The 16,515-nt window shown below is 45.8% G+C and overlaps 1 protein-coding gene across 7 annotated transcripts in view; it reads left to right on the top strand.

The window, feature by feature from the left end:
* Window positions 1-16,515, top strand: part of POLG2 (DNA polymerase gamma 2, accessory subunit) — a 367,703-nt gene that overhangs the window by 161,747 nt on the left and 189,441 nt on the right. For 6 of the 7 annotated variants that reach the window (XM_069655004.1, XM_069655005.1, XM_069655007.1 and 3 more), the window contains 2 exons: window positions 13,894-14,067; window positions 14,860-14,997. In XM_069655004.1, coding sequence (XP_069511105.1) covers window positions 13,894-14,067; window positions 14,860-14,997 — 312 coding nt within the window. Of the gene's footprint in view, window positions 1-13,893; window positions 14,068-14,859; window positions 15,109-16,515 lie in introns of all 7 variants that reach the window. The other variant, XR_011305148.1, reaches the window with a different exon arrangement.

Here is a 16,515-nt window from a genome sequence, read left to right as displayed (position 1 = left end):
CCCGATTCCCCAGTGGTCACCACCACCCGTAAACGGGCGGGAGTACCCCTTGCTACAGGAGAAGCACCTCCCGATAAGGAATCAAAAAGATGATATGCTTTGGGTAAACGTGTTACCACAGCAGCTGCATTTACCACACACATACCGAATAACACCACTTTGCTTGCCAGTTATGCTGATGCGCAATTGAACCTTATTCAAGAAGGTCTCCAGGAGGTGTCTGAACCTGGAAAATCCAGATTTCTCGCCATCGTGGCTGAGGGCAGACAAGTCAATCCGAATGTCCTAAATAACACTCTGGATAATGCGGTGACGGCAGGAAGATCCCTGGCGCAGGGCACTGCTTAAATGGCGCGCCTGGCTCCCAAACTCAAGCTTCAAACCGGAAACCCAGGCTGCTCTCATAAACAAACCTATCGAAGAATCGAATCTTTTTGGTAAAGCATTTGAAGATGCTTTGGAGACTGCCAAAAAAGAGCATGAGACTCTTAAGTCCCTGCAACAGATCACACAGAAACCCTCCCCCCAAAGGGAAAGTGTTTCCCGCCGGTCGTTTCGAGGCCAATCCCGTTCCGCCCAGAAGAGCTACAACACAGGAAACAACTGGAACTCAAATCAAGCATCCAGCACCCCCGCCAACTATCCACCTTGAGGTCTGTGACTCGGGAAAGGCAGAGGCAGAGGCCCCAACTCCAGGGGTGCTGCTGCCTCCGGTCAGACATGACCTACAAATCCAGGTCCCCTCCCATGTCACCCCGGTCGGGGACGCTTAACATCTTTCCTTTTGGCATGAGAGGGGATTACTTCAGACCAGTGGGTTCTAAAGCCAGTCGCCCACGGGTACTGCATGGAATTCGCCCGGCCTCCACAGTTCAGAGCGCCCAAGACAAGACGCCTGACGCCAGATCTGAGAATACTGAAGCAAGAGGTGGAAGCACTTCTGGAAAAGGACGCCATAGAAGCAGTCACTTTTCTTCAGGTAAACAAGGGTATTTATTCAGTGTATTTCCTTGTAGCCAAAAAGGACCTCACCATGCCCCCTATACTAGACTTGCGCCCAGCGAACACATTTTTTAAACCTCAAAAGTTTTGTCTGGTAACTCTGCATGAAGTAATTCCACTGTTGAAACAGGGGGATTACATGGCAACATTGGACATGAAAGATGCTTACTTTCATATTTCAATGTTGCCGGCGCACCCAAAATACTTAAAGAGGACAAGCACTATCAGTTCAAAGTACTCCCCTTCAGCATTGCCTCAGCGCCAAGGGTGTTTACGAAAGTCCTGGCAGTGGCAGCAGCACACCTGCACAGACTATCCGTCCCTGTCTACCCTTACCTCTATGACTGGCTCATAACAGGGGACTCTTACGAGACATGTCTAAGAAATACTCAGAAATCAATAGATCTCCTGTTCAGTCTAGGATTCTCCATCAACAAGAAGAAATCCAGCTTAGAGCCCAGTCAAGCCAAACAGTTACTGGGTGCTATGATTCAGACAAACGAGGGTCTTGTCTTCCCCTCCAACGAGAGGATTCAGAACATGCTTTCTCAGATCCCTCAATATGTAGCCACTCGGGAAGTGACGGTATGCAAGGCTATGTGCCTGCTAGGCATGATGGCGCCATGCATCTATTTAGTTTCCCATGCGCGGCTGCGCATGCGTCCTATGCAAGAGTAGCTCAACAGCCAGTGGTGTCAGGCCAGTGGACAATGGGAAGATCTGGTAGTTGTCTCGCCAGCCCTCGTTCTCTCTCTGCAGTGGTGGTTGAGGGAAAACCTCTTGAAGGGGAAGACCTTCTCCACCCCCTCAGTGGAAACCACTCTCACGACAGATGCATCTCTCACAGGGTGGGGGGCTCACCTACTTCGGCAGACAGAGCATGGAGTGTGGTCCCCACAAGTAGCGTCCAACCATCTGTTAGAGCTATTAGCAGTATTCAAGGCACTAAAGGCCTTTCAGACCCAACTACAGGGGAAGACGGTTCTAGTCCTGACAGACAGCACCACAGCCATCTATTACCTGAACAAACAAGGGGTCACACACTCCCCCGGGATATCCAAGCTGTCCCAAAACATTTGGATGTGGGCTCTCAAACACAAGATGTTGCTGTTGTCCCAACACGTTCCAGGGGAACTCAATCTTCTGGCAGACGTGCTTGTAACACTCACCTGGTATCGACGGGGACGCCACTCAGCCTGTCTGGACTTCCGACCACTTCGAACCCTTCCTTGGAATCTGCTCAACCAAACACGGGGTCTGAAACACAGGATTGGCAGAGGTCAATTCCCTATTGGTTTTGCTTGTCTAACCTCCCCTTCTTCCGTGGGTCCCAACCTTCCCCCGGGTTCTCTCCTCACCTTGTTTTCTGATGTCGGGCGCTATCCGTCCTGCCTTCGGTGCAGGGGTGCGCTGGGTGATGCGGGCTGGATGGTGCCTAGTTGCTTCACTGGCACGGGCCTGGCGGACAGGGCTTGCTGTGACTTCAGCCCGACCGGTAAGTTGTATGAGCCTTGCGAAAAGTCTGATGGCTCTAGTCTCTTTAAACTACGTATTTCCTTCCTTAGGTGGTGAAGGTCTTGAGGATGGCGAGGCGCTGCTGAGGTGAGTAAGAGCGTGGAGCGCGATGCTAGTTGGTTTCCTTTGCACTAACCAATGTTTGTTTTTTCTTTGTCCTTTTAGGTGCCGCAGTAACCCAGCTGGAAGTGAGCTGAGGAGGTGAGCTGCGGTGAGTAAGCGCGATGTGCGGCGCCTCATAAATGTCTTTTGCGTTAACCTGATGTGTCTTTTCCCTTTTTCAGATCGGCGGAATGCTCTGGAACAGAAGACTTCTGATCGGCAGGAATTCAGGTAAGGAACTAACTCTCCTTGTAGTTTCGAGAGGGTAAAGGTATTTCTGAATGTTTACTAATGCTCTTCTTCTGTTCTCCCCTTTCGTAGGCGCGACGTGCCGAGATGAAGATGACACCGCCGGTGGAATCCGCAAGACTAAGAAAGAGCTGGACAGAAGCTGAACCCTCTTCAAGGTGAGTATTGTTAATGTTCTTGCAGGAGCGGTGGCGCGGAAGAAAGAAGTTGGCCTCTTTGAGAGAGATTTGAGCATGGTGAGTGTCACGCTGCAGGTGCAGAGAAACGCAAAGCGTGTTTCTTGTGCCGGGCATGGTTTAAATTGTCTGTAGGTATCCCAGGTATCCCTGGGCTGAGCCACACCCAAAAGGCTAGATTGCTCATTCAGTTCAGGGAACTCAATTCCATGGGGGCATCCATTGGCCCATAATACATTGCAAATCCAATGTTAAATGGATCTTGGGGCTATGTGTGAGATTGGTGCCAAAGGCCCTTAGAGGCCAACTAGGTGATCGTTGCCTGGCTCCAGCCAAATATGCAGGAGGGCTGGGGACAGGAATCGTGACAGCACTCCCCCCCCCCCCCCCCCCAGGCCCCTCTCAAGGTGGCTCTCCCATCCGGTACCGGCTTGTTTGGGTGGTTTTGATGGAACCTCCTAAGCAGGCGAGGTGCGTGGACATACTCACAGGGTTCCCAAGTTCTGTCCTGGGGACCGTACCCTTTCCAGTCCACTAGATAGTATAGTTTGGATCTGACATACTTAGAATCCAGGATGTCCTTGACCTCGAATTCTTGCTCTCCAGCGATCTCTATTGGCTTCGGTGCTGGTGTTACACAGGTCCCAGGTTGAACAGGTTTTAGGAGAGAAACGTGGAACACAGGATTTATAAGCATATTAACTGGCAAGGCTAGTTTGACAGCTACTGGATTTATCACTGAGGTGATAGTGAATGGGCCCAGGTATCTTGGACGGAAGGTTCGGGTCCCTTTAATGGGTATATGTTTGGATGCCAGCCAGACTTTGTCTCCCGCTTGGTAGTTGGGGGCATTGATTCGGTGTTGGTCAGCAAATTTCTTCTGGCGAACCTTGGCTCGGAGTAGGTGTTCCGCTGCCCTTTTGAAGTTTTGTAAAATGGTTGTGTGCAAGGTTTTAATTGCTGGCATTTCTAAAGTCGTAGGGGCGTCCAGCTCAGAAGTGCACCATATGTCGACCATATATGGTATAAAAGGGGGTTTGCCCAGTACTGGTGTGTAGGGAGTTATTGTAGGCATATTCAGCGATCCATAATAAATCTGACCAGGTCTCTTCAGCTTGATGGAGCATACAGCGTAGATACTGTTAGAGTGTCTGATTCTTTCTCTGTTTGACCATCTGTTTGGGGGTGGTGACTGGTGGATAGTCGGATGTCAATTTGAGCCATAGAGCAGCACTTCCTCCAGAAGTTGGACACAAACTGAGTACCTCTGTCCGAAACCAGTACCGAGGGGAAACCATGGAGCCCTATGATGCATTCCAGAAATACTTTTACCAGAGTGGAAGAGTTTGGGAGCCCCTTTAGAGGAATGAAGTGTGCCATTTTTGAAAACAGGTCCACGACTACTAGAATGGTGTTAAACCCTTGACTGGGTGGTAAGTCAGTAATAAAGTCGAGGGATAACTTGTGCCAGGGTGCTGGTGGAATATCCAATGCTTGCAAGAATCCAGACGGTTTCTGTTTGGATGATTTGTTTTGAGCGCATACTCCACAAGATAGGATAAATTGAACAATGTCTTTACGCCACGTGGGCCACCAATAATTCTGTTTCACCTTGGCCAAAGTTTCTGCGATTACCGGATGGCCTTTGATTAAGGAATCATGATAGCTGGACATGAATTGTTCTCGTAGTTCCTGATTTGGCAAGAATAAGCGGTTCCTGAAATAGGGCAACTGGTCCTTTATCGTGTAATGTTCCCCTTGTGTGCACCACTTTTGCGAAAAATGCAAGTTTTGGATATTTTCGTGCAGTTCCTTCTGAGTTATGGTTGCAGTGATTCCTAGGAGTTTGTCACATGGAATAATAGCTATTGGGTCTGGTGGTGTGTACCCCTGTTCTTCAATGCCCATACGGGAAAGGGCATCGGCCCTCCCTTTTTTGACTACAGGTCGAAACGTGATCACGAAGTCATATTCCACGAAGAACAGGGCCCAACGTAGCTGTCGTGAAGGTACTGGAGATTTTGGTGATCGGTTATGACATTGATGGCGTGTCTTGCACCCAGAAGGTAATGGCGCCAGGCCTTAAAGGCTGACTTGATGGCTAGGAGCTCTTTATATGTGATGGCGTAATTGAGCTCGGGGGGTGCAATTTTACATGACCAGAAGGCAACCAGGTGTAATTGACCCATTTCAGGGTCCTTTTGCGAGAGGACGGCTCCCATGGCCATACTTGATGCGTCCGTCTCCACCATGTATGGGAGGTCTGGGCGAGGATGACGTAGAATTGGAGCCGAAGTGAATCGAGCCTTAAGTTCCTGGAAAGCCCTTTCTGCTTCCTCTGTCCATTCAAATTTTTTATTGCTCTTTTTTAGTAACAAAGTGACGGGGTGCGCGTTTTGTGAAAACCCCTGTCTGAACAGGCGATAGAAGTTTGCGAAACCCAACATGCTTTGAACTCCCTTGAACGAGTTTGGTGATGGCCAGTTTAGGATCGCATCTACCTTGTGTACATCCATACAGATACCATTCGGACTGAGAATGAAACCAAGGAACTCCACCTCGGAAACATGGAACGAACACTTTTCAAGTTTGGCATTGAGCTGGTGCTGACAGAGTTTTGCCAGTACGGATTGAATGGGTTTGACGTGGTCCTGCTTTGATGCGGAGTGCACTGGGATATCGTCTATATATACCAAAGCACAGACATCAATTAATTCCCTTAAAACATTGTTCATGAAATATTGAAATGCAGCAGGCGTGTTGCAAAGGCCAAAGGGCATTACTTGATATTTGTACAGGCCATACTTGGTACGAAAGGCAGTTTTCCATTTGTCACCCTTTTAACTCGGAACAAGGTGATATGCTCCTCTTAGGTCTAGTTTTGTGTAGATTTGGGTTGCCTTGACTTGATCATGCAGTTCAGGGATTAACGGCAAAGGATAGTGATTTTTGACGGTAATCTGATTCAGTGCGTGATAGTCGATGCACGTTCTTAAGTCCCCTTCCTTCTTCGGTACGAATAATAGGGGACTGGCTGCAGGGACTTCGAGGGACGGATGAACCCGTTTGCCAGGTATTGGTCGAGATAGGACTTCAGGTGCTGGTTTTCTGGTTCTGAGAGTGCGTAGATTCGTCCACAAGGACTCTCTGCGCTGGGTATCGGGTCAATCTGACAATCGTATGGTCTGTGCAGTGGTAGGGTATTAGCTTTTTCTTTCTGAAATACATCTTGAAAATCCTGGTATTCTCTTGGTAGGGTGCCGGCCGCCACTGTTCCAAGCGTAGAGGTTCTAGAGTCAATTGGTTGTTTCTCTTGATGATAACGGGTTTGAGCACAGGTCTTGGAGAAGGTCACCTCCTTTGCTCCCCAATCTATTTGAAGATTATGAGCTACCAACCATGTCATCCCTAAGATCAGTCGGATCTGAGGCGCCTTGATGAGGTCGAAAGCGATAGATTCTTGATGCCCATCCTGGCACAGAAGGGTCAACGTTGCAGTGCAGTGGGATACTGGACCAGAGGCTATTTCCGAGCCATGGACAGTGGTTACAGTGTCTGTGGTTAACTTTGGACATAAAGGAAGTCCCATCTTTGCTGCGAGATCTTGGTCTATGTAATTCCCAACAGCTCCACTGTCTATGTACGCACTTGCTGCGTGCATTCGCGATGGTTCCTGGTGATTTATCAGGATCACCGACAGTGCAAAATGGGAGGTCTGTAGTTCACTTTCTTCACTCGACAAGTGGACACCCTACACTTGCCGGGCTGGGCAGTTTTCTGTCTCCTTTCCTTGTCCGTAGCTCCTACTGTTCTTCTCGGTGGCTTCACTGGGCACTCCTTAAGGAAGTGACCCGATATTCCACAGTACAAACATAACTGCTGCTGTCTCCTCTTATCTCTTTCCGCCTTAGTCAAGGGGGATCTGACGCCTCCAATCTTGGTTCCCCTGAGCCTTCTGTTGATCGAGAAACATTGTCCTTCGAACGCACATAAATAGGACGAGGGTCGGGTCTGGCTCGATCGGCTCTTCGATCTTGCAATCTTTGATCTAGCTGAACCACTAGGTTCATAAATTCTGCACAGTCTTGAGGGGGGTCCACTACTTGTGCGAGAACATCCTTTAGCTCTCCCCGCAGAACCCTATGAAATAACGTGGTTCTCTTCTCTGCAGGCCATTCAGCTTCAACCACAAGTCTATTGAACGTGGCGATGTATGTCAATAGGTCTTGGTTCCCTTGACAAAGGGATAGAAGTTCGTTGTCTAGGGCCTGTCCAGGAGTATGACAGGCGAAATTTTTTTCCATTTCCTGCTGAAATCCCCTGAAATCATGTAACAAAGGATCGTCTTGAGCCACAGTCTGCGGCACTTCCGCACAAATTGAGGCCAACTATGTGATCGTGGCCTGGCTCCAGCATGATATGCCGGAGAGCTGGGGGCAGGAATAGTGACAGTGCTCAGCAGAGATTTCCCACTGCCCTTGGAATACGAATGGCGTCTACACAAAGACTTCGTCTTCAACGTCTTCGCAGATTGGGGTTTCCCAGAGATAGATCTGTTCGCTACTTAGGAGAACGCCCAATGCCAAGACTACGCCTCCAGGTATCCCCAGAACCGCTCCAAGGGGAACGGACTCTGGATAGCGTGATCAGGGAAATTTGTCTACGCTTTTCCCCTCGACTCCCCTTCTCAACAAGATAGTGCACAAGATGCACCAGGAACCAGTTACCATGATATTGGTGGTGCCCATGTGGGCCGCCAACCCTGGTTCGCTCATCTAATGGAGATGTCCCTCTCCCCTCCCCCCCCAGTGAAGAATTTAGCGGCCAGGCTCCTGAAGTCATAGAGTTTGTACATCTTCATCTCCCTCAGAGATGCATGGACATACTCGGGGAAGCTAGGAAACCTAACATGCGCTATTGCTATTCCAGTAAATGAAACGCTTTGTCATCTGGTGTAATACCAAGGGCGTCAATCCCATCAATTACTCACCTACACACATTGTGCTGTACCTAACCCATTTGTTAGACTCAGGACTGGTCTTCAATTCCCCAAAGGTTCATCTAGCTTCTCTCTCAGCCTACACTACGTCACAACAGAAAGTGTGGTGGAAAATACCGGTTATTAAGGCTTTTAGGAAAGGGGTTAAGAGAATACAAACCCCCATTTCTCACTCAGCTCCTGGATGGGATCTAAATGTGGTTTTAACTAGACTCATGGGATCTCCCTCTGAGCCAATGCATAAAGCAAGTCTAAAAGACCTTACTTACATCAATGTCCGTATCAAATTTAAAACTCTGAACATTACACACAATTGTCTGAACAACAAAGCACCTGCATACCTCACAGAAAAATTCACAAAGCACACGTCCGGACGACCCATCAGAAAGGCCCTCTCTAACAGCATCAAAATCCCCAACTTCAAACTGAAAAGAACTGGTGGGTCCAGCTTCCCAGTTCTTGCAGCTCAGCTCTGGAACTCCATCCCTGACGTACTCAGAGCCACCCCCTCCTTCCATGTGTTCAAAGCTAACGTCAAACTGTGGCTTCACACCAACGACTGCTAAATGCCTCAACTGTACCAAATACTCTGTACATTTACTGTAAAATACTTGAAACTGTAACATATTCTATAAGTAAGTCATCTGACATTGTAACATAAGAAATGCTTGATATATGATCCTGTAACAGAAGAAATGTAACATTTATGTACCTGTAACCCAAGATTTTATTTTTTGCAAGCGCCCAGTTGTTTAACGGCCAGGTGCGTTCTATAAATAAATAAACAATACAATACAGTACAATACAAGACAGCCTTCCTAGTGACTATCACGTCTATTAGAAGGGTTAGCGAACTACAGACCGTTTCAGTCCTAGACCCTTTTGTTACAGTCCACAGGGATAAGGTGGTTCTGCGCACTCATCCTAGATTTGCGCCTAAATTCATCTCGAAGTTCCATGTGAACCAATCGATCGAACTACCCACTTTCTTTCAGAATCCCTCTAGCATGGCCGAAAGAAGCCTACACACACTAGGTGTGTGCAGGGCAGTCATGTTTTACCTGGAAAGAACAAAACCACTGAGGAAGACGAACCAGTTTTTTCGTTTCACTGGCAGCTGGTAGAGAAGGGGATGCGGTCTCTAAATCAGCTATCTTAAGGTGGATTGTGAAATGCATCAGACTGTGTTGCACACTTGCTAAGAGAGAACTGCCCTTCAAGCCTAGAGCACACTCTACACAGGGCACTGGGGCTTCCATAGCATTAATTGCAAATGTTCCCCTAGAGTCCATTTCCAAAGCGGCAACCTGGAGTTCTGTACACACCTTTTACAAAACACTATTGCCTAGACACTCATTCTAGATCTGATTCTCAGGTGGGATACGCAGTATTAAGACATCTTTTCTCTACTATTCCTTCTCACAACCCACCTCCAACTCCGAGTACTGCTCCTTAGTCTACGCACAGCATGTGATTCTAAGCAGAATAACAAGCATCAGCTTTTACATGCGCCCTCTATGCCTCCCCGCTAAGGGTGGAAGGAACATAGACGTCTTACTACTTTCTCTTTCTATGTACTCACTCACAAGTCCCGGGCTCCCTCATGGCAGAAAAAATACAATCGGAGGGACCTCAGCACGTGCCTATGCCGACGTCCCCTTTCAGTCCCCGAAAGACAAGATGCAATACTCTGCGGTTACCACTGGATGTCAGACCATATGCACAGCATGTGAATCTAAGCAGATACAATCATCAAAAATGCTATTACGGTGAGTAATGCATGTTATACTAATGACATACTTGTTTGTTCACTAAATTGAATTTCTTGGCCGATCCAGGCACCCTTTCTTGATACTGTTGCCATCAGAGGTATTCCTCCTTTTCTCTCCTTCCCCCAGAAGCTCACTGTCTCCAGAGCCCTGGTTCTCTCTAAGCTGGACTATTGTAACAGCCTCTATCTAAATCTGCCTGCCTCCACTCTCCGCCCTCTGCAACTTATCCAGAACAGGACTGCAAGACTTGTCCTTGGCCTCAAGCCCAGGGATCGTATCTCTCCAGGACTGACATCTCTGCACTGGCTCCCAGTGGCTGCGAGGATTAAGTTCAAAACCCTCTGCATTGACCACAAGGCCTTCTGGGGCCTGGGGCCTGGGGCCTCAATACCTTCAACTCGCTCTTCCTAAATATCTTCCTTCTCGAGCTCTTCGCTCATCCGCCTCCAACTCCCTCAGGGTCAGTCGCTTCTCCAAGCAACGAGTTGGTGGTAGATCTCTCGCTTCGGCAGGGGCCTCCCTCTGGAACAGCCTTTCTGCCTCCCTGAAACTTGAGGAGAACCATCTCCGGTTCCGGAAGCACCTCAAAACCTTCCTCTTTGCTTCTGCTTTCTCTCCCCCTCTCCCCTGCTTAATTCCTGCCTGAAACTGCACTGGTTACCTGGCCACCCTTTCTGATCTCGGGCCCAGGCCCCGCCAGTTACACACCTGCACTGCCTCCCTGGCAATCCCTGCACCTGGGGACGGTTTTCTGTATCCCTACAGTCCCCCTACCAGCACTTATGTCTGCACTTCCTTGCACTTTCCACCAGCTGGCCGTTTTATTTATCTTATTTATTCTACTATCTCATGTACTGCACTTTCCCCGCTCCCTTCCCCCTCGCACTTTTCCCTTTCCCCCTACCCATGCACTTGCGTGATCTGAATAACGCCTGGCCTAGTAAGATCGTTGTCTGTCTTCCCTTTGTCCCCCTCCCTTGCCTCGTCGCGCCTTGAAACACTTGTGTATAGGCGTGTTATAAATAATGCCATATCATATATCATCAATGTTTGGCGCTATCTGCTATATTCCTGCACTTTATATGCCATATTGGTGCCATCATTTGGCAGTACGTTGTACAGCTTAGCACACTCCATTTCAATGCCAGATACAAAAAGGTTTGGTACACTTCACCACTGGCAGTAACGTTCCATGCCATCTACAGAGTTGGGCACGTGAAAACATGATTGTGCATTTTTTCAAGGTAGTTACTATACCTAAAAGTAAACTTTGCCACCACCTGCAGGTCCTCCTTTTTTTTTAACAATGTCTCGGTTTGGTTTCTTGATGCATAAGGAGTTCCTCTTTACACATATGGGAAAGATTTGAAGCTGAGATAGACAATAAGAGTTTTTTAATGTATTTCTAGTTAGGGGCCTTTTTTGTATACTCATTGCCACGTGGATGATAAGAGCATATTCGGCTGAAACATTTAATGAATCTACTTAAGACTACACAGAATGTGTACACGGGGGTATACATTTTTGCACATCAAGATACATTTTGGATATTTACAAATGCAACTCTAGCTGCTATGCGAAGAAATTGCATACTGTGTAATATTCACACTGAAAATTTACTTCATGTAACACAAATGACGTACCTGAGTCGCAACAGTCATTTTACCACCATGTTCACTTAAGTATATGGTGCAAACTCACACTCTTGATAAGGGCTGGATACATTTATTGCACGGGCAAGACATCTCTGGTGTAGTAGTTGCATATAATGCCGTAGGGCAGAGATCATGTATTACTTTGCTATGGTGTTTTCAGGGTGAACATAAAGCTCTCACTGAAAGCCATTGTCATTTAGTATATTAAAACGACATGTGAAGGGCCAAAGATTGATACTCTCTCCTAGGGCCATGCTTTAAAATATTAAACCTTTTGGTGTCGAAATACCCTCCGTTTACCGTTGATTTGCAACTTCCTGCATTGATGGCCGGTGGGGTCCTTCCAACATATTAGAACACCCAAGTGGTGTTTCTGGAAAACTGATTTGTCAATCTGCAGGCTATACGCACTGATATAGCCCGCAGATTGATTACAGCCTGCAAATCAGGTGTTTGCAAAGCAAACAGCTTCAACGTTGTATTCTGCAATGTTGAAGCTGCTTGCTTTGGTGTATTTGAAAGTGTTCATATACACCCGTGGTACAGATGAGCACTGTCATACACACCAAAGTAAGCAGCTTCAACGTTGCAGAATACAACGTGGTAGCTGCTTCCTTTGGTGCATATGAAGGCGCTCATATACACCACATGGGTGTATATGAACACTTTCACATACATCAAAGCAAGCAGCTTCAACGTTGTATTCTGCAACGTTGAAGCTGCTTACTTTGGTTTATATGAATGTGTTCATATACACCCATGTTCTCAGCAGCATTTTTGTAAAATGACGAATATGTCGTTATTTTACAAAAATGCTGCTGAGATTTCAGGATTGCGCCGTTATGACAAACTGCGCAATCCTGAAGGTGCACTGTTGTGCACTACGAGGACGACCAGGCCCACTTGAAAATACTGGTGGAGCCTCGGCGTACTGATTTGGCGCAATGAATCCTGCTCTTTAGCACATTAACTGCTCCAAGTTCAGAATCGGGCCCTGAGGGTGTTCTAATAGCTTTATAGACAAGCAGCTTGGGCCGTACCGGGCGTTATGGTCCCTCATACCTGGTTAACTCGGTCTTCAGGGAACATAACGCCCGGTATGGCCCTCTCTGCAGGTCTATAAAGCTATATTAAAGATTTGGTCCACATAGCTATATGCTATTTAAATGATAGAGTAAGGTCATGGGGTCTAATGCTTCAGGATGATTAATATATAGATACCCGACATCCAAAAGAAGCCATGGTAAAAAGATCACTGAGTCCAATAATGACACTTCTATGCTGGTTTGAAGTCACCATTTATTTAGGTCTTTTTAATAACTAAGGGTTTTAGTACCTTTTGAAAGTCAACAATAATTACTGCAGACTTTGCGCCGAAGGCAAGGAATCAATGAAGAACGTAACGTATCCCTTAAATTAACCATCTAAAAGTTAGTTGCACTAGAACATCACAATGCATTACAACGTCTACGGACTTTGACCAAGTCCCTTGCCTGATTCAGTATCAGTTATAATTGTACCATTACTGAGACTGTTTTTATTCGAACGCCATCTCATTTTCTTTAAAAAATCCATTGAGATTTTCACATAAATTGAAAGACTTTTCATCCATTACTTAATACTGATCCTGTGACAGATGATAAGGTACAATTTGCACAATTTGGAGATACAAAGACCTCTTGGGCTTTAATAGTTAAGAGATTCCGCAAGACGTTTTATTACCACATTAGTGGACTTCATTCCCCAAAGCTTCCATAGCCAGGTGTGTGGTTTCTGGCATTAAAAGGTTCTGAAATGTGTGAAAACGTGGAAAGCAGGATATTGGACACGCACCATGAATCTTGCAAGCACTGCACTGTAGACCGCCATTCAGGTGCAAATCTTACTAATCCTAAGTCAATTTTCTGGAAGATATTTGGTCAGATTAGTGAGGTATACGCTGAACCTCACAACTTTTAAAATGATTGAAGTCTTTCCTTGCTGCAGTGTGTGAAAATGAGGACCAGAATGGGGAAGAAAGTATAAATTACTCACATAGAGACAACTATTCTCCTCTTTACATGACCTCATATTATCCTAACTTAATCAACCCTCTTGAAAACATTTGAATGCTTCCTTAATAACGCTTCCTTAATGAAATCTGCAGACTTATAACGGAAGAGAATAGTCACAATATGGCGCCAAGTAGGAGAAACTTGAACATGCACCTGCCTTACTCTTAATCAGCCAGAGCGTTTCTGTAACCTTTGCCCTGATAATACTGGCCCTCCATGCCTTGTTGGTGAACATGGACTAGGAGAACAGTAGTCACTGTGATAAATAATTTTAACTTTTACATTTCTCATAAATGTGAAATTAATTTTTGGTTGGCAGAGCTAGTCTTTGAAAGATGTTAAGTTTTATTGTGCTTTCTTTGCCTTTAGTTTGCCCTAGTTCCATCTAACATCAGCAGTACTGACTACCAGGATGAAAATGGCGACAAAGGATCTTGCTTGTACTACAGATTTCCCTGGGGAAAGGAGCCAATAGAAACACTGCAGGCAGTAGGAGAAAATGACCTCTTGCAGGTCCACCATGGAAATAAATCTAATTTATATGTAAGATTATTTTATTTTTTGTAGATATTTTCTCAAACTCTTGAAAATACAGTGCCTAGTACTTGATTGTTGTGATTAGGATGGACATTTTTGTGAGGAAGTTGTCAATTTTCTGCAGAATGTGGTTAGCTTCCAATTATGCTGCACTCCTTGCTGTCCTGTGACTGTTCATTGTAGTAAACAGAGCTGTGATGTATTGTTCTAGGACCTTTAGCAAGATGCCACAAACAGTGCAATGCCATATGGAAGCATACGTTGAGCTCAGGAGAGTCTAATCACTGCTACCTGGCTCTGAATAATCCTTATATAAACCAAATGATGCAATGATTGTAAATGATGCAATGATTGTTTTCAAAATTATAATATCACTTTTGCCTTTGCTTGTTGCCAAACATTAAACAAATACTTGTTTTAACTGCATCTCCTTGTGTAGTCTTTGTACTGCATTTCTGTGGAATTGTATGGCTCTCTTAACTACCCTGAAAAGCAGTACTATGTAACGTATGATTCTAGCCACCCTATTATTGGTGGCTTGTTTGGAGGGGATGGAACAAACATATTTTCAGGCATGACTTTAGTTAATTTTCAAATTCTTTTCTGATACCTTGTAATATTAGTCCTCGCCACAACAAGATATGCATATTATAGTGAAAGAAGACAGAACTGATGACTGTGATAGTCATTTTCGATGTGTACTTGTTTTTAGTAATCAACCTTAGAATCAATAAAATGTTGTACACGTCTTGTGCAGAATTAGGATGTTGGTAAATTCTCACTTGGTTCTTCATACAGGGTCGAGACGGAAGGAAGAGTGTTGTTCCTCAGGTTTTATCAGTGAGTGGAGATTTAGATCGTGGCATCCTGGCGTATCTGTATGACGCACTACAGTTGGAGCACTCATCAGCAAGAAAAACAAATCGAGAAAGAAAGGTTGTCCCTTCGATATTACTGATTGCCTCATTTTTATGTCTCTTGGTCCATTGAGGACTTTGCAACATTGCCTTTGGGTAGCTTCATTAATTGCACTGCATGTAGTTACAGGTATGTTGCCATCTTTTTTTTTTAAATATAAACTGTTGTTGGATGTTAGTTAGCAGTGTATTGTTTAAGGATGTCAAATGCTTGTTTTGGTGTGAGCTTATATGATTAATTTTCTAAATGTACATACCTTTACATCCTGCTCTTTAGTTTCTCTATCTAGGGAATTTCTGGCTACTGGGAACCATAAACTGTACCAGATCAGTTTATAAAGTTTGGGAACATGACAGCACAGCACACTCCCCAGTGGCCCTTGACTCCAGGTCCTTCTTTCATACATCTGTGCACCCCTCTCTATTGTTTTTCACTGAATGGCTAAGACGGCACTACGGTCCTTTGCATGGCACTTTTTAAGGATGGGATTTTCCATTTTGCTGCACTTGCATTCCTGTGTTTTCCACATTATCCCCATTTTAGCGACTAGAGGCATATGTCATGTGTTTATGACATTGGTATTTAGTCAGTTCTGTTTACTTTAGCTTACTGATTGATCGCTTTCTCTTGAGAATTGGACTCAGTTTTTGCCCTACATTTTGAGCTTTCTCTTAGGGCATTAATGTACACTGGCAGGTAACAAGCATCTAACGTAGAGTAGGACCAGTGCCTGCCCCTACTGTATTAATCTGACTTTTTTCAATTATTTCAGCAACATTTGGAAAGTCTCTAGCCCCCATGAGAGGTGCACCATCTCGCATACCACATTAGTGGCCTGCCACCTTAGCAGCAACTATCCCACTTGGATTTCTACTTCATGGAATGTTTTTTTTAACACATTTTATTGGCATTTAGTAAACAAACTGTCAAACAATAACAACAAACCCTCCTCTCCCAGAACCACTCATCCTTTCCCCCTTTTCTAATATTTCCCATTGTGGTCGATCAAGTGTCTTTTTTTTTCTTTCCCCTTGCATCTTCTCCTCCTTCCCCCATTTACCTCCCCCTCGCATATCCCTGCCCTGCCAATCTTCTTTGTGACATAGTATATAGACCGGTCATCCACGTCCATCTGGAGCCCTTCGCATTAACATTTCTCACCCCTTCTCTTCTCTCCCTGCTCCCCTCCAAGTCTTTGAGCCCTTCGTCCTATACCCCTCTTGTGGTGGTCTGAAAACCTTTGATATGCATAGGTCGTTCAACAATTGACCGCAGTCTGCTGTTACCCCGTCCAACCGGGCACCATTGGAGCATATAGTCACTTTGGAGGTAACCCAGTACGTCCTCCCTAGTTGGCTCTTTGAGCCACATGAGTAGCCCATTCCAGCGATATAACGCTCCAAACGTTCTGTAGCCAGTCTAAGTTCGTGGGACCTTGTTTTTGTTTCCCGTTGTGTGACTACTAGCCAAGCGGCTATACGTAGAAGCATGAAACTGCGTAGCTGTCTTCTGAAGTGTTTTTTCTGTTTTGGATCC

This window comes from Ambystoma mexicanum, chromosome 3q, assembly GCF_040938575.1.
Source record: "Ambystoma mexicanum isolate Mex_15411 chromosome 3q, UKY_AmexF1_1, whole genome shotgun sequence".
NCBI classification, from domain to species: Eukaryota; Metazoa; Chordata; class Amphibia; order Caudata; family Ambystomatidae; genus Ambystoma; species Ambystoma mexicanum.
Note: the sequence above shows the minus strand (reverse complement) of the source record. Positions and strands in the feature narration are given on the sequence as shown.